The sequence below is a fragment of the Conger conger genome, chromosome 3, assembly GCF_963514075.1.
Source record: "Conger conger chromosome 3, fConCon1.1, whole genome shotgun sequence".
In the NCBI taxonomy this organism is placed as follows: Eukaryota; Metazoa; Chordata; class Actinopteri; order Anguilliformes; family Congridae; genus Conger; species Conger conger.
The window spans coordinates 22735443-22759599 of record NC_083762.1 but is presented as its reverse complement, the minus strand read 5'-3'; the positions used below and the strand labels follow the sequence as shown (position 1 = coordinate 22759599).

The 24157-nt window shown below is 43.1% G+C and overlaps 1 protein-coding gene across 4 annotated transcripts in view; it reads left to right on the top strand.

Moving 5' to 3' along the window:
* The first annotated feature begins 2403 nt into the window (after nucleotides 1-2403).
* The window catches only part of LOC133123772 (plastin-3), a 33536-nt gene continuing 11782 nt past the window's right edge, over nucleotides 2404-24157 (top strand). For 2 of the 4 annotated variants that reach the window (XM_061234297.1, XM_061234300.1), the window contains exons 1-4: nucleotides 15880-16037; nucleotides 19579-19686; nucleotides 20946-21109; nucleotides 23969-24098. In XM_061234297.1, the coding sequence (XP_061090281.1) occupies nucleotides 19626-19686; nucleotides 20946-21109; nucleotides 23969-24098 (355 nt within the window). In that variant the 5' untranslated portion in view covers nucleotides 15880-16037; nucleotides 19579-19625. Of the gene's footprint in view, nucleotides 2537-15879; nucleotides 16038-17200; nucleotides 17330-19578; nucleotides 19687-20945; nucleotides 21110-23968; nucleotides 24099-24157 lie in introns of those variants that run through there. The other 2 variants (XM_061234298.1, XM_061234299.1) reach the window with 2 other exon arrangements.

Sequence of the window (24157 nt, the reverse complement as noted above, 5' to 3'; positions counted from 1 at the left end):
AAGCTATGGAAACATACACACAGTAAGCACTTTATTAGGTATTTATTGGACTTATGGACTTCTACTGCTGTAGCCTATCCTCTTATAGTTATGATGCACTGTCTCAAGCTCTTCTGCATACCACTATTGTAAAGTGTGGTTATTTGCATTACTGTCACCTTCCTGTTAGCTTTGACCAGTCTGGCCATTCTCCTCTGACATTTCTCATTAAAAAGGTGTTTCTGTCTGCAGAACTGCTGTTCACTGCTGTTTTTTCTGCCACTAACAATCATTCCACAGTCAAAGTCACTTAGATCATATTTTTCCCCATTCTGATGGTTGTTGTGAACATTAACTGAAGCTCCTGACCCATATCTACATGATTGTATGCTTTGCACTGATGCCACACAATTGGCTGATTAGACAATGCATGAATAAGTAAGTGTAATGAACTAAAAATGCTTCTAATGAAGTGTTTGGTGAGTGTATATAAATGCAAAATACTTAAGTTAAATTTCATTATCCATACCATAATTCAAATAAATGAACAACTTTATCTGGGACAGAATGCATCACTGCTTGGTATGAAATTAAAAAATTGACAGAGCTCAAGGTTTTTAACACAAACAAAACAATGCAAAACAATGGCTGGAACAGAAGCAAGTCTGTGAATTGATTTTATGTATTATTAACATTTTTATTTTTTGTCTTTGCACTTAGTTTAGTGTTTGTCCCTATTTTAGTCTTTTATCCGTACTGCTTTTAATGTTTTTGTATTATTTTAAGTTAAATGCTTCTGTAACTGTAAAACGCCTGGGACAGGGGTTGCAAATTATCCATGGCTAGAAAACTGTATGCATGGCATCTACTTGGTATTTTATATATAAAGCAATGTTGTATGCATTTGTCCCTGTTAAATAAACAAATTAATTAATTAATTAATGTGGTTGCTGACCACGGCCAGCAACAACATTGTGCCACAAACCAAAAAATATAATCGTTAGATTGTGTGGTCTCTGGGAAGTTTACCCAGATAAACTGGCTTGGCTAGAATAATCCTTTCACTTGAGCTGCTGAGAAAAAAGCATTTGTTTATTAAAATTGTCATTCTTAGTATTTTTATTGACCAGTTTGTTGTTACTTTTTATCATTTCTTATACTCTGTCATTTACTGCACTAGTTAACATTGCCATGGTGTTTATTCAGTAATTTTTTTTAAGACACGTATGTAATTTAGCAAGGCTTTACATTGTTTCCTTTCGAGTGCGAGTGAAAGGGGGTAGGAGACTAGCATGTGTAGTCTCTGGAGAATTGAGGAATTCTGAGGTAATGCTCACACTGGAACATTTCGCAGTATCCATCAAAGACTCAGCATCATAGGCTACTGAACACGCCTTAGGAAGTTTAGTGCCTTCAAGTCACATCACAGCTGTATGTTTTTCCAAGCAAGCCGACGGCCGCGGTCTCAGCAGGACATTCCCTTTTCCACAGTTTTTCCCCATCCTGTCATTCCCCGGCATGCTGACTCAATCCACTAATTTGCTGGCAGTAGCTTTTATTTTTGGCTGATTTCTATTTGTTGAAATATCTTCATTGGTGGAACACTAGAACATCTGTTCACTCTTGTGTGGCGCTCATGAGTCCCAAAAACTGAAATGTGCATTTCTCTTGAAGTGCACACAAAGTGTTTGTCTTGGCTTCGCTTGATAGTCCTCTTCAATAAATGTTTTAAATCTGGCCAACATCCCTTTACCTTACTGTTACCTTTCTGTTCCTTACCTATCTAGGAATGCTTCCCTTAGATCTTTCTCACTACTATGTTTGAGCTAAAAATTTATATTAGACAATTTAATTGAATTCACTTTCTGGATTCTTAAAAATAGTATTTCAGGCTTACTGTTTCCAACTGGCCAAAACATATATATGTATATTTTTTTGTTATTGTGCAATGAGACGTGTTTTGAACACAATGGCATGAATGGCTGTTATTGGGGCATTCAGTTCATGTAATTTTGGTAAATCTCAGAAAGTCCACGAGAATAAGTTTAGAGGTAGGCCTACTCCATATTTTAGTCTGGCACGACTGACCTTGTTTGCCCTGGTTTTGTACAAGCAGAGGTGAATTTTCAACTCATTTTGTTACAGATAATCCAAAACGGGTTCAAACATTTATAAAATCTCAATTCCACATATTAAAATATAATAAGTTTATCATGTTGGCCAAACCAAATCCAAAGAATAATAACGAAACGTGTATTTGTAGGGTATTATTTATTTTCTGGAACTATGTGTAAAAGCGCTGCTGTTCGAAGAGGAAGCTCCATTTCTGACTGTTTTCCCAAAAGCACACATTCCCGATGAGTCGACAGCGCGTTGTCCAATCATATTCTGGCAGTATGAGTACCTTTGTGGGGCTTTGACCAGTTAGAGTCGGAGTGGGCGTAGTTCAACATTCCAATTTTTTAATCGTGTGTAGGCTATGCAGGAGGAGCAAGGAAATAGCTGATGAGAAACGAGCTGTACATTAACTGGATTTGGCAAAAAAGGGGCTGAAAAAGTAAGTTGCACGTTTTTATCATTTACACAAGAGTTAACTAGGTAGAACGCAGTATTTGTGTAAACCATATGGTGTGAAGATGCATTTTAGAACCTTTATCTTGCAACGGCCAACTTGAGAATTCCCCGGCTGCCGAGCACCAAGTTACGATTCTTTGTTTACTGCGTTGCTAATTTACACGTAATCTGCGTTCATCGCGAGTCTGATTTTACTAAATTGGCTATGGTAGGAATGTAATGTGAAAAAGTCCTGTCTTTATTTTTTCACAAGGGTGAGGGAGTGGATGAACCATGTTTTTACGTAAATTAAGTTTGTGCAGAGTTGTCAGTCCCAATAACTTTTTTTTGGTGACGTGATAGCGAATCTTAATAGTTCAACATAAAGGAGTTAGCTCGTTCTTTCTCAAACAGGTTGATTTGCTAGCTACAGTGGTATGTAAGTTAGCCTTTAATATCCCATTTGTGCATTTGTACTATTGAATGTAGCGAACTTAATCTGAAATCAAAATGCATTTTTATAAATGTTGTGGCACCCATGACGCCGCAGTTTCCAAGGTACATAAGAAGCACAGGGTTTACGGATTTAAATGAGGGAGTGCCGCTGAGCTCCCCCATGCACTGTCATTCTCTGCGAGTGTGTGAATAATGCGCTGTCCATCCTCCACCTCAGAGGATATATCTACTACTCAGCAACTTCGCTTGCTTAGCAAAGAGGGGAAGCCCAATACAATTTAGCCTGATGCAGTGCAGCGGCATCATCACACAAACCTTTCGGGACTTTCGGGAGAATGTAAGAAACGTTAGCTAATAATATGAACATATGATATAGGCTAGTCTGAGTTTTAATCTTGCGAGGCTGTCATATTGCACTGCTGCACAGACGTGTTCCTGAGCGCGTAGCTTTCTCTGCGAAAAAGAGGCAGCGTAGGCTACACTTAAATTCTTGGTGGCACGCGTGCTTTTAAAGTAAAGCCAATTGAATATTAGTCCGACCTGATATCATGCTTTATGTGAACGGGCTTTGATAGGAGAGTGAAGTTAACACGCAAACATCTGCAAAATTCCCATTGTATTGCTCCATTTCATTTAACATTTTATGAGCATCCCGCTTATAAAAGCATTGCTTGTGACGTGTTCCGTTGAACAGGTCGCTATAGCCTACGGGGCGTTCCTCTTTAATTACTCCAATCACACTCGGTAGACTAACCGCAATTTGAAGGCCAATGATTCCTACTATAATCTGAATGGTTTATACTGTTACTTTATGTTAGTAAGTGCCACATGTCATAACTCCTTTTAAAGATGCAGCCTTTTTCATTTTCTTCTTGAATTTTGATATGATACTCTCAAGAGAGCTTGACTATATTGCTCATGCCCTATCAATCACCATACCAGACTATTATCATTATATTATTCGTCAGAACGAGGCTTTTTTTTATCGGCCACACACAAACATCACGTCTGCATCTCTCGACTACTATTTATTTTTCTTCTGAAAGCCCACAGGTTGTCATCAGCCACACAATATAACAGTCATCCTGGCCATTGTACGCAATTATGTGGTCTTAAGGTTTCCTGCTATTTCGGTTTCATTTCCCGAAGGAGCTGACGCATTGCTTGCTCAGGAAGTGGCTGGAGGAGTAGGCGCTCGTTGTTGAGAGAATCGTGGTCGCATATTACAGTCAGAGTTCAACCGTAGACGTACATAGCTACTGTAAGTTATTTCTAAAATGAATACATAGCCAGAGGTGTGTTTTCCATGTTATAAAGATCAAAGGAAACGTGTTTGTCCATTAATTTCATATAAAAGATATTTGTGAGAAATATGAAATGCTTTGCATAATGGATAATGATGGATCATTCTACTGATTAGAATTAGAGTCTAGGACAGTGATATAGCCTAGTACATTTAGCTTTATGGTCTGGTGCCTTGAATTGGTTGAAGTAGTGGATCTTGACAAATAGTATGTGTTTTTACAAATATCACATGCACAGAAAATTGAGCCCAGCTGGAACCAATCCCAGGATTGATTGACTGTATCCTCAGTTTTTCAGCTTATTCACGCTGTTCACTTGCATTATTTTGTGTGAAGACTGCCTGCGGCCTCTGTTTTTGAATGTGTGAGAACTGAAAACTCAAGTGAAAGTGTTATTATAATGCATGTGCTCGCCTAACCTGTTTATCTGGGTAAACTTCCCACAGACCACACTATCTTACGATAACAGATTTCCATCTCCCCTTCTCGCCCATCACTGTCCATGCAGCTCACGCCCATCCTCCTTTATGTAGATGGGTTGGGTACTCAGGGGTAAAACCCTTGCTGGTTTTTCAGGCTTTTTTACTGAACTTTGTGTAGATCTGGCAACCTGATTATGATTTACAGCTGCTGTGCACCCAACAGGACAACCGAAAGATACATGAATGGCATGCATACTGATTGCCTTGCTTCCTGTGTGTCCTCTGTGCAGCATTGCCTTGGCAAAATTTATGAAGTCAGTCTGCCCAGTGATAGTGAATCATTTGGTACAAAGATGTGGGTTTAGGGAAGAACTCAGACATCAGCAGCTGATGACTGCAAATCAGCTGGCACTGGCCGGCCGCCAGTTGCTTTCACCAACATGTAGAAAAGCAAGCCATCCACATGCCTGACATTGCTTCTGTAGAGGCATTTACATGTTGAGACATTGCATACTACACTCTTACCTGCACATGGCAATATTTATAAATCTCATTTAACCAAGAATTTGAAATTTGGGCACTGTGTCATGTAGGCTACTCCATAGAAGCTTCTTATGTGGAGAAGAAGGCGAGATGCATTATAACACAGTAAATTGCGAAGCGTCTGTATAGGCCACATTACCTGAGTGAAAGGATTGATGTAACTTATGCAGGCTAACCTACATTTTGTTTTTGTGCATTATGCGAAGTTCAGCGAAGTAAAAGCTTAAGAGTAATCAAGTTCGTCATAAATACGGCGTCTACCTGTGCCTGCACTGGAAGCTATCAAAGGTCACTACAGAAGGCTGACGACAGTCCAACAGCAAATTTACCTTGGCTACCTTGGGGGGATTCTAGAAAGGACGTGTCCGCCCTGTCACATCTTGTTCTATGGCAAGATGGCTCTTCGTCCCAGTAATGTCCCAGACCTGATTGTCTGTGTGATGCCTGTCAGCTGGAGGAAATGAAGTCTAATGTACTTAGCCTGTTTTTCCACTGATTTCAGAGGAAGATGGCAGCTGTCTAGAGGAGCTCTATATGGCTGCTGAAGGTGGTGTAGCACATTTGGCTTATACAGCATGTGGGGCAGAGCCACATGTTCCCTAAAAACAGAAATACTTTGGCTTCGGGTTTTGAGCTGTGGTCAGACAGGAATGACTTTGCTGGGTTTTTACTTTGGCAATCGTAGTCATGGTGGAAATCAAGCCTTAAAAGGAATGGCGTCTCTTTGACTTTCCCTCTGACTTTGCTGACTGAAACTAAGGAACGTAGGGCACAAATTCCTGGTGCGGTTTTGAAAAATCGCTCCAGCGTCTGGCATTGCACCAACGCTGACAGGTGTGTAGAGTCAGGCTCTTTGGGCGCGGCATCCCTGCTGCTGCTAAGCCGACGGTGCCTGGAAGACCTCCCTGTCCCTTCACATGCTGCAGCGAGGCATGCGGGCGTGGCCGGAGCCTCGCTCTCCTCCCGCACGCGTCTCTGACTGCAGGGCTTTCACAGTGATTGATTGGATGGCTGGAGGGGTGGGGCCTTCCGCTGCTTGCAGTGTCGCACCGCGCGCATGCTAAGCACCGTGCGCTTCACGGCTGACCGCTAAGGTTCTCCGCTGCAGCCGTCTCTACGTCCTCCATTTACATCCGCCTGCGTTTGTCTCGTTGTTCTTTACTCGTAAAAGGACCTCTGACGCACACACAGTCTGTAGGTCTGGCCTTGATGTGTGGTTACCCATGCAGGAAATTAAATTAACCTCTAAATACTTTCTTTGAAGGGGCCTTTTGCCATGATAAAATGCCATGATAAAGTATTTTCGCTCTACTACATTTATTTTTCGACTACATTTATTCATTGTAATTTAGATTTGAGTTAATTTTGGGGTGTTTTTGATTCAGTTAAAATTTGATTTTGTTTCTTGATCATAAAAAAAAATGGCTCGTAATGTGGCAGTCCAGTTGTAGAACTGCTGTGTTCTTTCACTTTATGTGTGGCAGGTAGTTATCAGCAGATTTCTTTGAGATGATGTCAGTGATCTGGGACAGGAGCATGTGGTCATTTCAGTGCCTGTACTGGGACCTGGGCCAGGAGGGCCTTGTGTCTGACTTTGTGCACAGGGGCATTTTAGTGCCAGTGAGGGTTTGGTTGTTTCTCAGTGGTCCATGCAGTCCACACAGTGTTTAAACATAACTGAGGCAGTTCCCCAGTTCAGACTAAAGGAAATACTGATGATATCTCGAGTGGCGGTTCCAGAGTGAAGGAACGGAATAAGAGATGACAGAGTATCGTTAGGGTATCTGGTTTATCCTGAGTGTGAAGGCTCAGCTACCTCATTTAATTATTGTTTGCTGACTTTCCTGGTACAGACAGATACAGACATTATAATGATGTGGTTCTGACTGCAATTGTCCTCTGCAATTGTCCACTGTTGTACTCATATTCTAAGGATCGTTGAAGCACTTGTATTAAAGAATAAGAGGAATGATTGCAAGTACCATTCTAAAGCACTCTTGGTACATAGAAATTAAGCTTTGCCTAATCTTAAGTCAACATACACATGCTTTGCCATGAAATCACTGTCTGTGGCATTATACCTGTTTACTCTCAGCATGTGTTTGGTGTGGATTGCATGTCATCTGTGTTTCTCCCTGTTTGGCTGAGAGTATGTTGTAGGTGTACCTCCTTAAATTCCATGAAAATGTATACCTCTCAGCACAGAGTGCCTGAGTTTTTTTTTTTTACTGTGAATAGGCAGCATGTTTGCTCTGAGTTGGTCGCTGTGAGGAAGGAAAACCAGAGGTGACCGCTGAAGTCTTTCCTGCTGCTTGCTTGATGGCAGCCATGTTCCAGATAGAATCATCTTTATTCCACATTACAATCCTCTCAGCACCTCCTGTTAGCTCTGAAAATATTGCAAGTAATTCTCATCTGCTCCTGGCTGCTCCAAACCTTCCTTGCTATACATTACATTACATTTACATTATTGGCATTTGGCAGATGCTCTTATCCAGAGCGACGTACAGTTCATTAGACTAAGCAGGAGACAGTCCTCCCCTGGAGCAATGCAGGGTTAAGGGCCTTACTCAAGGGCCCAACGGCTGTGCAGATCTTATTGTAGCTACACCGGGATTAGAACAACCGACCTTGCGTCTCCCAGTCAGTTACCTTAACCACTACGCAACAGGCTGCCCCAAACACAGTATATTGGAAGCTATCATCTATCATATTCATTATCCTAATTAAAAAACCTAACCTGTACCACACACTGTAAGATAGAAGGTGTGTTTTAAGTGACTCTGTGAGCCTGCGATATCAGCAGAAAGCAGAATTCGTGTTTGAGCACTGACACGGCTTTGTTTACTGTTCCCATCTATTACATTGTCAAATAGAGGATCGTCCATTATCAAGCCTGGGAAAGTCAAATTCCACAATGTGTTCATTAAAAAGAAATCCCCAAAACAATGTGACCTTCGTGCAGACAAAAGACACTGTCGTACTGCATAAAGACAGATTGAGTCGTCGGTTTACTGGAATGAGTTGAGCATGACTTGGTTGGGACTACTCCCAGCTCCTTATAAGCTCCCGTTATTAAAGAGCATGTCTCGTGAAAGGAGGACTTGAATTATTATATTTTTTCCTTCCAGTGGCTGTGTTTCCTTGCACTGTTTGTGTTGGAGCACATCTTTGAGGCTCCTGGTCCCTCACTCTCCATAGTGCTATATGCTAACTGTGCTGAGCGAGACGCCTGACAGATGCCCTCCCAGCAGGGTCGGGTTTGGCAGACAGAACACAGCGGGCTGGTTTTGCAGCTCCTGCAGTTTTAGAAAATTAAAGAAAAAAACAACTGAAACAAACTGAAATGACAGCAAGAAAGAGAAAGGAAGTAAGCCCTGCTGAAAAAACTGCTAAAGCTAGGTTTTGAAACAGCTGGTAGCTGGTCATTTCAAGCTGCTCATAGCTGGATTTTACTCCAGGGAAGCCCAGGCTTTTACAAGTTTTTTATTGACTGAATTAAGTAACTTACGCAAACTGTTACAACTGCAATTAGTGCAGTATAGATGTGCCATATAAATGCTGTATGTTTCAGACAGCTGTGGCATTCTCAGCTGAAGACTGTTAGTTAGTCGTCAGTGTCATTGACCTGACTCTGCAGGGCTACATTACAAAAACAAAGACTCTCAGACTTGTGACTGATTATTAAATTAAGTCTGCCCCCTTCCCTGTATGAAAGACAGTACTGTGTGTCATGCTGTGGATTTGGCATATTTGTGGTGGGAGGTTTTGTTCCGTGAACAGAATGGAACCAGTTGGAGTTTAGGGAAGAAGTTGGAGTTGGAGTTCAGTTACAAGATACTTGCAAAAAATGTCCTCAAAGGGGTTTAGTTTAATCTTAAGTAAAACATGAGCACACACAAAAACCATGGGGAATTTTGCCGGGAAGAGGAAAAAAGAGTTTATCGAAATGAAAATGGATTGCATCACATCCTAATTTGAGAGTCAAATCACCATTCAAGCGATGTACGTCAGTATGTGCAAAGTAGTAGAATTAGCATTCAAAATCTTTCTACAAATTAATAAAAATAAAATGCACCCAAATTGTATGGATCACGATCTGACTTCAGCAGGCATAAAGCCTGTGTGCAATTCCTAGCATCAGCTCAGTCATGCTAGTTTTTTTCTTCCCTTGATGGAGTAGACAATGGAGCTTTAACAAGTGAAAAATTTGCTCAGATATACAAATAGGTTTTTGTGAAATTTTGTTAATGAATCAGAAACTTGTACTTAAACCTTAACCAAGCCATTAGCCTAGCTACTGAATTGCTAGCATCAGACTCCCAGACTGCTGTTGGAAAGTTGAGCCAAAGTTCACTTTGTCGTGCCTTTTTTGTTTTTTTCGTTTTACTTGAATTGTGTGAATATTTATATTTGCTATTATGACTGTAAGGGCTTACGTCTCTGAATTGTAGCTATGTTTTATCAGTAAAATGTGTGTTGGTGTTAAGTGAGGCAGCCTTATCAAAGACTTTTCCACTTGAATACTGGCTATTTACATTTTATTGTCAGTTCTTGTTCTCGCTAAATTAATATTAATTAATATTTCTCAGTAAATCCCAAATTAATCGGCACTATTTTTGTAAGTTTCATAAATGCGAACAAAGAACAATGGCAGTTATACTGAGTGCATCCCCCCAAAATTCAGTATGAGCTGGAGCACAGCAGTCTCTTTTTAAACAACAGGAAGCTGGTCTAAATTTAACTTAGCAGGAAATTGTTGCCTTTGGCACATTTATATCACAGAGCATCAGTCATATAAAAACTGGTTTTCCGAAGTGTACTAAAAGGGTCTTATTTTTGGCTTTTTCTGGTTTTTCATTCTGGCAAAACTGACATGAAACAGTTTATAAACACATGCTGTCTGTGAAGGCATTAAGCCTTTAAACAAAATGGCATACACATGAAGTGAATGTATTAGCTTTATAGAAATATCTTGCTGACATACCGTAATTGACTCCCAGGCTACCTACTGCAAGGAAGTGAGTATTGGCTCAAAAATGTATTAGCTTCATTTGTTGCTATCATCTTGTGTTTAACAGTCAGTGTTATCCTCGTGGTGACATGCAGGTAGGGCTAGAAGGCACTCATGAGCAGGGCTGTGTATACACACAGGCAACACCGTAGGCTATCCGCCGGCGTAACCATGGAGTCAAGGCAGGGACAATGTTGCTGTATCCGGGAGAAGGAGATGTTTGTCCGGCAGCAAAGAGAGATATCTCCTCCTCTCGCCACAGTGAAAGGTGCTCTTGTCCCTAAGCTTGAAATGTTGGCACAAGTTGTGCATGAGCCATATGTTGACTGCAGTAGGCAAGGAGTGTATAAGGACACATGTAGACATGATTTTAATGGGGTAAGGCTGGGGTAAAAAAACAACAACATTTGTTTAGTGCTCAAATAGTCAAATTCAGAGAGACTTAAGCAAAAGACTACTTTTTGGTCCTTCCAGACAATGTCACCAAGTCTTTTTCTTAACTAAAGAAGAGAAGAGAGAAAAGCTACATTCAGAAACTGCTCAGGTATGAAACTGTCTCGGCCCTTTTGTTAGCTAAACAAATCAATTCATGTTTGTTTACCAGAAGCGTCTACGCTAATGTACCCATGTGCTGCACGAAGTTGCCCACATGCTCCCCTTGTGTTTAAGAGTGATATTTAGTCAGTGTTTGGGTTTTGTCCCTATCATGTCAGTGATTTTGCTGTGGTGCTGTTTAGACTTACTGAATAAAGAAAGGGGAATGACAAAAGCTTTTGTGCATTGTGTCTGTGCATATACTTCTGTTTCTTCTAATTCAAAGTTTAAGGCTTCTCATTGGCCTCCACTGGCTTCCTATTGCCGCACGCATCCGTTTCAAGGCCCTAGTGTTGGCATTTCAGGCTGCTATGGGGACTGCCCCACCTTACATACAATCCCTGATCACTCCCTACTCCCCAGCTAGACCACTCCGGTCTGCCAGCTCTGGTCGCCTTACGGTTCCCTCTCTACGTGCCCCTGGCGGTCGAGCTGCACGTTCACGCCTGTTTTCCGTTCTGGTTCCTCAGTGGTGGAATGACTTGCCTACCACTGTCAGAACAGCAGAATCCCTCCCCCTATTTTGACGCAGACTCAAAACCCACCTTTTCAAACTCTACCTCAGTCCTCCCTCCTGATTTCCCCTGCCCCTCCTTTCTGATATCCCTATCCTTGTCTAACCCCCCCCCCAAAAAAAAATAAAAAAATAAAAAAACAAAGCACTTCTGATGACAACTATGTTTAGAACAGCATTTCCTGTGTATTTTGCTAGTTTCTGGATGTGATGCTCTGACTTATGGTAGAACCTATGCACTTGTAAGTCGCTTTGGATTAAAAGCGTCTGCCAAATGACAAAAATGTGAATGTAAATGTAAGGCTTCTCTTCATGGGATTGGGGGATCTAATATTGTGCAGTTATTTAATTTTCTTTTCTATAAATCTAACATTTCCCTTTTATGTATGTCTGATAATCTCAGTGCATTATCTGTGACTGGGTATGGTGGTTGACCTCAAAATTAATTTGTTTACTCTCTGATGTTATTTTGTTCCCCGTTAGAGAACTCAAATGACATACTCCATACTCAGCAGGGTAATTTCAGCAAATGCTTTAAAGAACAGGGACAGAGGAATGGTATCTGAGAGCACCGAAACATTTCATTCAAAGGTTGTGGCCGAATACTGTATTTACTGAGAGAGAATGGGACAGAGATCAAAAGATTTTTAAAAGCGTTTTAAAAAGGCCCCTGTGCTTTTCTGATGTTGTATTTGATCTCTTAAGCGTTGGTCTCAATTTCAGTAAGTTAGAAATTCCATAAATGGTGTGGAAACAGAAGCCAGGTACATTCTGTCTCAATGCACATGTGTGTAATTACTCTGAGGGTTACAGCTGTGGTATGGTTTAGGGGTGGAGTGAAGCTTGTGGGATGAATAAATGGATGAATGGAATGAATTTTGAATTATGCAGACTGCAAAATCATTTTCATTGTTGCTGTATGAAAAACAAATAACATTGTCTGAAACAGAAGGCGCCCTCTTGTTACGAATGTTCTTTAAAGTGTGTTGGTGTGGGCTTAACACCGGAGCTACTAGTGAGTCCACTTTAGAGACTGCTGCACTGTGACAGCCACACCTTGATTCTGTAAAGACTCGTACTAGGCTGTGAATTGAAGGGTTTGATCCTCTACCTGTTGATGGTATAATTATTAGTCATGGGAGAGGTGTGTAATGCTTGGCACCTGTTTGCCAGATCTGTGATTTAGCTATTTTTGATACAGCTATTGAGCTGAACAAGGGTGGCCTACATTTATTTTGCAGAATCTTGTGCCATTTTCACACCAGTCTTTAGTCTTTGTCATGGGTGAGATCACGCTCTTTTGCTATTGTTGTTCTAGTGGCAAAAATTGTACTGGAGCAGCGTCGTTGGGTGTGACATACCAATGCCGAGCATTAAATAGGTATTGTAGCCTCAGGCCACCTCTCTGTGGTGTTGTAGTTTTAAAGCAGGCCTTGGAAGAAAAGAGCTGTAGACAAAGCTAAAAATGTTCTGAGCAGTTGCTGTTTTGTGCAGTGTAAAAGGCATTTTTTAGGCCAGCATTTCCCAAGGAAAATGTCTGGTGTTTTTCTTTTCATGCTTTTAAATGTTAAATGTTCACAGAAAGGGGAAAAAATGATTTACTCCCATCGTTTCCAGCCAGACCGTGAAGATGGCGGTATTGCAGCATCCCCTGGTACCGCAGAAACGAGCTGTGGAGCAAGAGGCGTGTCGTAGATAAGGTGGAAAGCGATGAGGAAATCGCAAGTTCCACTGCCCGTGATCATAATGGAGCGCACGCAAGAGCAGCCAAGCCTCGAGGTCCACACTACTCTCAACTGCCAGAGAGTAAGACTCGACTGCGCTCTGTTTGATCCGGGAACCGCCAGTGTGATGAAGACTGGCCTCTCCGCTGACCTTCGTGTGGGCTCTGTAGGCACAGCAGGGCAGCAAATTCCAGCTGATCCCAGCTTTCCACTCTGTCCGGCAGGGGTCTGTCCACCAACCCCGCCCCCCAAAAAAGTACAGGTTTCGACAGCCATCTGAATCAGATATCAAGTTAGGACAGGTTTTCTGAGGAGCTTGGTTGTGTAGTGTTGTAACATGAGCTGAAAGGAATGTGAAAATCTCAAAGGCCGTCTCCTTCAGCATTTTTGAGCAAGTGGTGAATCAACCAATTCCGATTGGTTTTTGGTAAACATTGTGGAGAAATTGCTCTTGGGAATTTACTATTGTTGTGATTTCTTGAGTAATTAGTAACTGCTGTAATGTTTTACTGCTTGGGGGATTAGTCTAACAGAATACTTTTTAGTGTTGACATCCTGTCTCACTCCACAGCTCTGTGCTTCCCTAAGGAAGTTGAGACTTCTCTTAAAGTTTTGTTAACAACTAGGGGGCACTTATGAAGCAGAAGCTGCGGGCATCCGGGCCACTTTACGCCCACCCTGTGAACTCCCAGTTATAGTCGGGTAATGACAGCTCATATTGGACCCAGCAGTGCCTGCATTAAAAGGTCCAGCCACCCAGGACTGCCTCCTAGCACAAGCAGTGTTTTAAAAGACTGACTGTGGAGCGCTGGATGGGCTTTCTCTGAATATTACCCAGCCGGTGACTATACCCTGAAGCGATCAGGCTTAGCGGCTTACCTCCACTGACATCCCCAATTGTGTGTGAATGTCTCAAGTTGCAGTTTAAAGATAGTCAATCTGTGTGATTTCAGTGGACGCTTGCATTTTTCAGACAAATATAGAGTAAATATGGTAGAATGGTTAACAATATATTGGAAATGCAGCAATTGCACAATACCTTAATCTATTTTAGAAAAAATATATCTGCCACATCCATCTATAGCTGGGGTGTCAAAAACTAAATTTTCAGAGGGCCACCATGTGTAGGTTTCTGTGGTTTCCTTTCAATCACTCGCCAATTAAAGCCTTGAGAAGGGGGTGTAGATTCTCTGGCTAATCAATGACTTAAAAAACCCACTGGTGCCGAGAACACTCTGAAAACTGGTCCTCCAGGACTGGACACCTTTGACATCTGTGATCTACACAAAGGTAGGACCCGAGATTAATCATAGACACCCCAGTGTAAGCTTTGCTTGTGTTGAAATGTCATTTCTTCATTGTTTGTAGGTGTGGATTTCATAAGCCATCGCACCCCATTGCCTGTAGGCCTACATCTTTCTCATGACATCTTTCTTGCATGGGTTCCTGCCCTTCCCCTTTTTACCTCATAAACCTCAGTTGGACTGAGTTGAAGGTTTGGTTTCGGTAGAGGTTGGGCAGTGTTGCTTAAAATGTGGCCTGTGAGTTCCTTAAACACATGGGTCCACATGCAACATCACACGTCAATGCAATACTGCTTTAAATGCTTGCAAAACAGGAGGCCCAACTTTCAGCATCAGATACGGCGACACCTAGGCCGAGTCCTTCAGTTAGTCAGCGAATTAAGGAGTTTCACCATTGGTGAAAATAACTTGGTGAACCACTGCCTCGCGTCCCTCCCTCAAACCCCAGACAGGAGCCACCCGTCGGCGGCCAAAGCCCGGCAGCAGCCCCTCACTCGCGCCAGACCCCCACACCCACTAGCACGTACCCCGCAAACCCAGCCAGTGAAACCGCCTTCGGGGGTGTTCGGGGCAGAGGTTTCCTGGCAGGGAAATCTGTCTGTTTCTGCCCGCTCTGGTCATTCATATAATTTTAAATGAGTTATTTTAGCCTTATTTTAAAACTCCTCATGCTTTCTCAGGGGGAGCTCCCAGAATGCTCTGAGTGGTGGTGCCGCCCTTTTGGGAGGGGGCGATCCTTGTGTCCGGTCTCTGCCTGTGGGCGTGGAGAGGGTTTGGTAGCAACCCTGATGAATTGCAGGGTGAAACTGTCAGGGAACACGACACCTTAAATGAGATGTGACTTGGCTGTGAAGGGAGATGATGGATAATGGAGTTTAGATATCCCCCCCACTCAAAGATAAGTGACTAGTTGTATTGTGTGTGCAGCAAGAGGATTTGCTAATCATGTTGTAATCTGAGAATTGTTCTGTCTGCATACCACCTCAGTTTACATAAAAAATAATTACGATGCCATGCAAAATTGTCAGAGCCAAAGGTGCATGCCATTAATTTCCTGCAGAAGTGAAAGTGATCAGCCTGGTAAAGCTCTCAGGCGTTAATGTGATATTAGCCAACGATGTTGAAATAACATACAAAAAGTGTTTTTTTTGGGGGAAAATAAGGCCATTAAGAAAACCACAGAGTGCCTGTTTAACCTGATTTCCAGACCCATGTACATTTGTCTGCTTTCAGAGTTTATGGACAGTTTATGGATCTTCTGCTGCAAGCTATTGTAATTTCTGGGTTTACAGCAAATGCCATCATGTATCTGCTGTAGTCATTTGAAACAGGATTGCTGAGGACACAGAGAGTCTTTCTCTCTTCCTCTCTCCCCTCCTCTTTGTGTGTGTGTGTGTGTGCGCACATTGTTCAAACTATGTGAGAATAGTGAAGGTGAAATACACACACACACGCGCGCGCATACACACACACAATGGAGCAGGAAGTGTTGCGACTTGCCGCCCCGAGTCTTTGAGAGCCAGACAGGAATGCAGGAGTTCCAGATCAGCTCTGCAGGGTGTGGAGGGAGCACACTCGCCACTCGCCGCTCTCTGACTGCCGCTCGCCATCGCTGAGGGAGCTCTCACAGGTGTGTCCCGCTCCGTCAGAACTGCCGCCGGGCTGCGCCGTCCCGACCGGCTCAGGCAGGACGCGGCGAATTTAGCGTTTTAGCGCGCGCCCTGCTGCTGCTGAATCCAGCCCAGGGTCTGCAGGCTCAGGGATGTGAGGGGTCAGGAAGGCTGGGGCGCTGGAGTATCAGTGCCTGTTGTGCGCGTGGAAACTGCTGCTCTCTTTATCTCCCCCGCTTCGGAACACACCGGCCGGGGTGGACTCTGCGCCTCGTCCGTTTCTGCTCAGCCCTCCCTGGGATCTAAGGATTTCAGTTTTTTCTGTTTCTTTGCCGTGTGTTTTCATTGTTGATTTGACTTGAGTTAAAGAGGGAAATTTTTGTCCCTTAGTTCTGTTGAGCTGGATTGTTTTATTGAGCAGAGCGGGGCCTGGGTTAAGGTAAAGGGGAGCATGACTCCTCCCTGGACCGTTGGCTTTCATCTTATTCTTGTGTCTTGTTCTTTATCTTGCTGTCCTCGCTAATGGGGGTTGAGGTAAGGTACATGTATGGTTTGTGTATATGTAGCTGAGCAGTGCACTGGGTGCAGGGGACAGGAGAAAAGATGAGTGGATTCTGGGCCCCGCGTAAGGCGTGGCAGCCTCCCTGAGCCGGCTCGACCCCGTTCTCACGGTTGCTCGGGGCTTGTGCCTGTACGTCCTGTACACTTTAGCCTGAATGAAATGCTGAGGTGTGGCAAGCGAAGGGGTGAGACCAAAAGTCAGGATTGTTTATCATTGTGTTTTCATGAAGGCTGAAGAAGTGGGAAACTGCTTGCCTTGCTGTGTGAGCTCTCCCCTGAACACCACATTTTGAGCTAAGCTGCTGTCAAGAGATGCTTTGCCAAAGATGCTAACATGAGTGTTAGGCCTAGTTAGTGTGAAGGTAAAGCAGGGTGGGGTAAGCTGGGTACTTAACCTCAGTTGCTTCAGGGTATATAAAGTAGATGATTCATATGTAAAATAAGTTTGTGGTGGCGAATGCATTTGTGTGCGGATCTGAAGGAAATCTGAAATGACAAGAGAATTTAATTATTTCTTTAACCATTCACCGATGCTCTGTTTGTGAATGAAATGTCTACTGTTATATGTTAAATGGTGAATCTGTGTCCTTGTCTCCTGTCTGACACAGGCAACTCGCAGTTGAAGGAAAAGATGGGAGGAACTGTTCATTTGTTATGCAACAGTATGCTCATAAAAACCCAGCCTTAAAAATTTAAGGGGGCTATTCTATCTTTACCCAATTCAAGCCTCAATCTTTGGTTGTTACATACGGTATGTATGTCAATTAATTTTATTAGCGGTGTCCCTTATCCAGGGCAACTTGCACAGCATACATTAGCTACAGGCCATATGACTGCGATTGACAATAGTAAGGTATGTTTTGAAGTAGCTGCCTTGTTCATGACTTCTGTGGCACTAGCCCCATCTGGAAATCAATCCCACAACTGCCTGCTTTATGAGCCCCTTTCCCTAGGCTCTTTAAGCACCATGTTTGTTCCGTGTGATACAAACCAGGCTAGTCTCATACTACCCATGGGGGTACACACGTTCCCACTGTGCCTGCCGGGACCTGTTTACTGGTGGTGCAACAGGCTGAAGCCTGTGCAGATATGTCCTGCTGTCTTTCGTTCATTGACGGGGAAGGGAATGCAGGAGTTGTGCAACAGAGGGGTGGTTTGATCCGCAGGAGTATTTCCACAGCTCAGAAAGTCTGGGAATCGAGTACAGGCCCCATATGGGTCCCAGGACTGAGGACTGAACGTGCTGAACTTAACGCACAAGCTGAGAGACGGCCAACTTTGGACGGCATGACTAAGCAGCTGTTTTAGTTTATCGGCACCTACGGGATCTTCGCTTTTGTGTATTTTAGACTGCTTCACTGTAGATGGATTCCAGTACATGTTGAACACCCTTTTTTGACACTTTGTTACTAGTGAAACTAATATGCTGCCAAAAAACCTTGTGTGCCCAAAATGTAATTCTAAAGAATAACTTTACTGGCACAGAATTATTGCGACATTATTGGGTTTTGGAATAATTTTTTTGGCTTTGAATGATACAATTACAAAATATGGTGCTGGTTAAGAAATTTCAGTGTGTGAAAAAACATGCAACTCTTATTGATGAGTCCATCGATATTTAGCTTAAATGTTGTCCACATGCTCAGCTTCTTCTGGACATTGTGTGTTTGTGTTTAGCGAGTGAGCACCCTCTCAGTCTGACTTTACAGTAAGGAGTTACAGAGCTTGATGTTAAAACAAACAAACAGAAAAAATGCAAATGCTGTGGTCAGTTCAAGCAGTGGTCATTACCCAGCCTGCTCTGGGGCAGACCAGCAGCACTGATATGTCCAGAGTCCAGGAGTCTGTTTTGGTTTGGCGTCATCTGCGCCAACTCTGAAGCTGGGGAGAGAGTGCCTGCCCTGCTGTGCGGATTTCCAAAACACTACCTTGTGTGGCTAGAATAGGCATAATTACAGCAATTACCACAGTGTTTTGTCTTTCTAAGCCTCAGGAACACAGACCGTTTCCTTCTTCAACGTCAAGTTGAAAGCCGCAAATAGCGAATATAGGGTGTGAGAGATTCACTGTAATTGCTCAAAATGGTCCTGTAGTTTAAAATAAGATGTCCAGATTGATTATTGTGATGAATCATGTGTATTTGTCAGAGGAACTGGTGAGTGCAGTCACTGATATTATGTAGTTGGGTATATATGTTGGGGGGAAAAGACCTGTATGGGTAATATAGGATACATGAGTGATATTCATGCATGATATAGCCTACCGTAGGCCTACATTATTGGTATGCACAAGGGATGGGTGAGAGATGTGCTTTAGAAGTGTTCATGATAGACGTACTTTACAGATGTGCCTGATAGAAATGGTTAATATACTACTGTACATACTGTATAGATGTATGTAATGGATGCTGTGGTGACACCTATGGGTGACAGAAGTGCTTGATAGATGTGGGTGAGAGATGTGATTTACAGATGTGTGTAATAGATGTGGGTGATGCATAGTGAGCACAGGCTTTGCTTTGCCACTGACAACTAGCTTGCCACTGACAGCACTGAAAAGAACATTAAGGTGTTGGGCAGTCAGGCCATTTCTGTCCATCCAGAAAGAGCATACTGTATTGAGAAGTGCAGGTTCCAGACCTGCTCAAGAGAGCTTTGCATGTGTTGTATGTAGGATGCTGTTTTTTGCATCAGAAAGCAAATGTATTCTACTGAATTGTGGGCATGCCAGTCTCTCATCATTTAAACAAGTGAAGCAAGTGCGGAGTGGCAACGAATGGCCTGGCTAGTGTAGAGACAAGCAATGGAACAGGTCGCAGGACCATTCATATACAGTAGGAAGCTAGTGTTGAGCTCTGGGGAAGAACTATGAAGAAAACATTTCCGTGTCGCGTTTTTAGTCAGTCAGTCTGCCCTGTTTTACTGCTCTGTTGCTGTTTACTGAGCGTGTGCAGCCCCTGCACTTATTGCTAACTCTACCTGCTCCTCTCCCTCTCCTCAGGATCACTGACACTCTCGGACTAGCAGCTGCAGGTTGTCTCCAAGGAGATGGCAGGAAAGATCTCGAAAGATGAGCTGGAGGAGCTGCGTGAGGCCTTTGATAAAGTGGGTGAGTGTTTCCACCCGTTCCGAGAAGGAGGCGCATGCATTACAAAAAAACAAAAAAAACACATTAAAAAAAGACTGATGTTCACCAGGCTAAGCTATATCCTTCTCAGGTGTCTTCAAAGATTCACCTGAGACTGTTTTTTTTTTTTTTTTAATGACCCAGATCTCATTTATATCTTCACCCCAAAATTCAAATTCAAAGAGGTTGTTTTCATGCAACCTCTTTAGTTTGTGTGTCAAAAATGAGGTCTGCTTTTATGGGGGTTAATTTTGTGTAGACATTACAGATATTACATCACTGTACCAGTTGTGTCCAATATTGTTTTGAGTTTTTATGAACAGAGCCAGTGTTGCTGGCCAGTATTATTATTATATGGAAATGAGACCGGCTCAGTGCAGCCAGGCTAGACCACACCCATGTATACTGTCACTCAGAACCTCGTCAGGAGAGCTGACAATCAGCAGCCTGTCTACCGACATCTGCCTCACAGCCATAGACATTCGCCCCTTATTAAACATGTTGGGAAAAGACCGCCCAGAGGAGCAGCCCGCATGTGAAACTCTTCCGTTGTGTTTAAGGCTTAACCACTGAGATTAAAGTGTAGTAATACAGTAGAAGTGGTAACTTTGCATTTCAGTATCAAGTTACTCCAGCTTCCTCCAGACGCTGATGAAGTGAACAGAGAGAAACAATCTGTGTCTAATGTTTGTTAAATGTGGCTACCAGACAAGTTTGTGGTTAGGGCTGCTACGGTTATCACTGATCCTCACTTGGCTGTGAGCTCCCAGGCTTGATAAGATGGCTGGTTCCATAGCTTAATTAAATATTTTTTATCAGGTGCCTTCGGCTAAGCAAACATGCTCATCTCATCTGTGTGGCTTAGAGCACTGAGCTCTACTTCCTGTGGATTCTTTTTGATGGGAGCGTTCATTTGAATGGTGTGTAAGCTCTGAAGATGAGGATGGAAATGGCCTTCTGTTGCTAAACATGACATCACGCCAGCATCGGAAACCTTGATGATAGGACTGTATTTTGCATAGGCACAATATTAAACAATATTAAATTCAGTTTTTGGAATGGCATCTGCGCAGCATATGTTAATATTGGAGTGTCCACCCATACACTTGCCCTGAGTTTCATCGTTCGATCCTAGCTTGAGTGCAACATTTATTTGTTTTATTATCTGGTTTGGATTCGGCGCTCTACCCATGATCCTTCTTCCTTATGCCGCTGATATCGTGGTGTTTTTCCTTCCCCAGACCTGAACAGCAATGGCTTCATTAGTGACTGTGAGCTCCAGGACCTGTTCAAGGAAGCCAACCTGCCCCTTCCGGGGTACAAAGTCCGCGAGATCGTCCAGAAACTCATGAAGGAGGGAGATCGCGACAAAGACAACAGGATCAGCTTTGAGGAGTTTGTGTCTGTGAGTCAGTCCCTGTCTGAGAAACACTGAGCACACTCTTGCACTGTACACTCCGCTTTTATTATGAAAGGTGGCATACATTTAGCTTAATCAATGGGGAAGTTAAAAGGATAGATGATGGTTTTACCATATGCTTGCATGCAGGAATACGTGCAGGCACACACAAACACACACCCACACACAAGGAAATGAGATTTGCATGACATACTGCTGAACTGTGTTGAGTTTCATGAATAAAGGAAGAGGAGGAACTGAGGAATTTTCATCCGGGAGAGAAATGTGATGTGGCAGTGTCTGGCAGACGAATGAAAACCCTCATTCATTTCTGACTTCAGACTTGGCTCAGTGTACAGTTTCTCAACTTTACAATAGTCCTCTATGAAATGCTCTTCTCTATTTCTGGCCATCACTTTTTTTTAGAACTCCCACTCATGTTATTCAAAGCAAAAAAAATCTTCCTTTTTTTAAACCACTTTTCATTCCATCAGCTGAGAGTAGGCTGGGTGGATTTGCAGCAGTTGTCTCTAAACATTGCACAGCTGAATATGAGACGGCACGAGAGGACATGTGCCAGCCATTGCAAGCCCTGACGGGGCATGACGTCTCACTGGCTCGCAACCGAATCGTGAATAGTGGCAGGAAGCGCGTGGACACTTTGTGTAAACTGTCTATCTGCCTAATAATGCCCCACGGAGGGAGATGTGAACACATCCCAGCTTGCCTGAGCCCTGCTGCTATGTGTGTAGCACTTGATTCCACGCTGAGTGCTACTGCACCAGTGCCCTCAGATTTAAGGTGAAGAAGAGAGTAATGTGGGTCAGGCTGGACAATGGGCCTATGTGCACAGGCTGTTGAATGCCATTTTACAGCTATGGGGTGTGTTTTTCGGGTTCAACTCATCTCACACTAAATTATTTTTTTCCCCAGCTATTTGAGTTTTTGTTTTATAATCAAAAAAATTATCAAAGATTTTAAAGCCTGCTCCTGCTCCTGCTGTTCTGATAAAGGTTCCGAGTCTTGATTCAAATAATTTAAAAAATCAATGGTAATGGAACCTGAGTTTTAATAATGCAGGTGGGGTACTTCAATAGAGTATGTAAGTGGAGAGTAATGGTATATGGTTATTTAATCACTGTTCTTAACCAGATTTGCCGTATAAGCAGTTTTATATCTTGGTTATTACTGATACATTTCTAGCGGTGATGGGGCAGTTTTAGGCCAGCTGAAACTGATTGCTCTTCTCCCAAATATGCTTCAGATGATCTTTAGGTGGGATTGGTTTACTTCTGAATGCCAAAGTTAAGAAAGGATTCTTCATTTTGTAAGTCGCCTTGGTTAAGACTTTTTGCGAAACTGCAGTTGGTGTCACGGTGACCTTGAATTGAATTTCTATTGGGTGAGATAAAAACTGTTATTGGAGGTCTCTTACTAGAGTATAGCAGTGATAAATGGTCCGGTTGTGTCAGGAACATGGCAAACATGCTGAAATATATACCTGTGTTCACACATGACTGTGGCAAATAGGCATTTCATACAGTATTCTTATGTCATTTATTGGCTGATTTATTTTGAACAGGACAGAGTCCTGTGAGGGTTCATTTATTCTGTTTGTCCTGCCCTGTTCCAATGTGACAAACAATGTAATCTGTAACAGAGGCCCTTTGTTAGATCAAAGAGATGTTTAAAAATCAGTTTCCTCTCTGAGAGGAAGTGGAAGGTTTTGGATGTAATCTCAGACTGCGTGGACTGCAGAGCTGCTATTCCTTGTGTGGCCGCAAAGTGAAGTGGAACTGAAGGTACACACACGAACGCATAAACACACACACAAACACACACACACAAATCAGCCTGCAGTGGCAGACAAAGGTTTCTTTAACCGTAAAGGCCATGCAGCAGAACAAATGTAGTCTGTGTACAGTATAGCTATTTACTGAACCAGGTAATGGCAAATAGTGTAGCAGGCAAAAACAATCACTCCAAAAAAAACTTGTATTCTTTGATTTGCGGAGAAATGTGTACAATCATGATCTGATACAAAAAGTGATCATTTAGTGTAATGAGGTATACATTCCCCTTAGGTTTTCATGATAGATTCTCAGTACGTGTGCTGGGAAATGTCTTCTCTTTCATTGAGCCTGGCTTGTGGGTATAGTGTTGCCCCATTGGGGACTAACCTTCCCTTTACATGTCAGGTTCCCCACCCAGGACACCTGATCAAATTACCCCTAACAATGTTTGTTTTCTGGGTAAAATGCAGAACCTAATTCAGTGTAACTTCTGCTTTTAATCTGTTCAGTAAAGTTCATTTTTATAAGTGAAAAGGCTGTTGTCCTCACAGAGCCGGATGTGTTCCTCTTTTGGTTCCTTTGGCTCTCTGCGGTCTGTAGGACCGAGCAGGCATGTGCGGGGAATACCTGCAATCTGAGAGCAAGCTCAGTGCCAGTTCCCCTGTCTCCCATTAGATGTGCTCTGCTGCTCCACCCCGCCCTCCTGCTCCTCCCCCACCCAGCGCTGCCCCCTCCTGGGAGACACACTCACTGCACTGTTTAGTCAACAGCGCTGTTTGTTTTCAGCTGTGTGATGTGCTGTTTTCATGTCAATATTGTTTTGATGCGGGCCTGGACTGAGAGCCATCATTCTGGCATGTCCAAGCACTGTGGCTTAAACGGGAATACCAATCGTCTCTCTTTCTCCCTCTCTCTTTCCATCTCACTTTCTCCCTCCCCCTTTCTTCATCTCTTTTCTCCCTTTCTCTCTCTCTCATGCTCGCTCGCTCATTTTAAAGGCTGAAGTAGAGCAGTCTGGGTGTCTAAGATCTTAACCTCTCTGTGACCTCTGACTCCTGATCCTTTCCTGCAGATCTTCCAGGAGCTGAAGAGCAGTCAAGTGGCTAAGACTTTCAGGAAGGCCATCAACAAGAAGGAGGGTATTCTGGCCATTGGAGGCACCTCTGAGCAGTCCAGTGAGGGAACCCAGCACTCATTCTCAGGTGAGACATGGGGCAACAGATCCACCAAGTCACACAAAACATTTTCAGACTAGTCATAG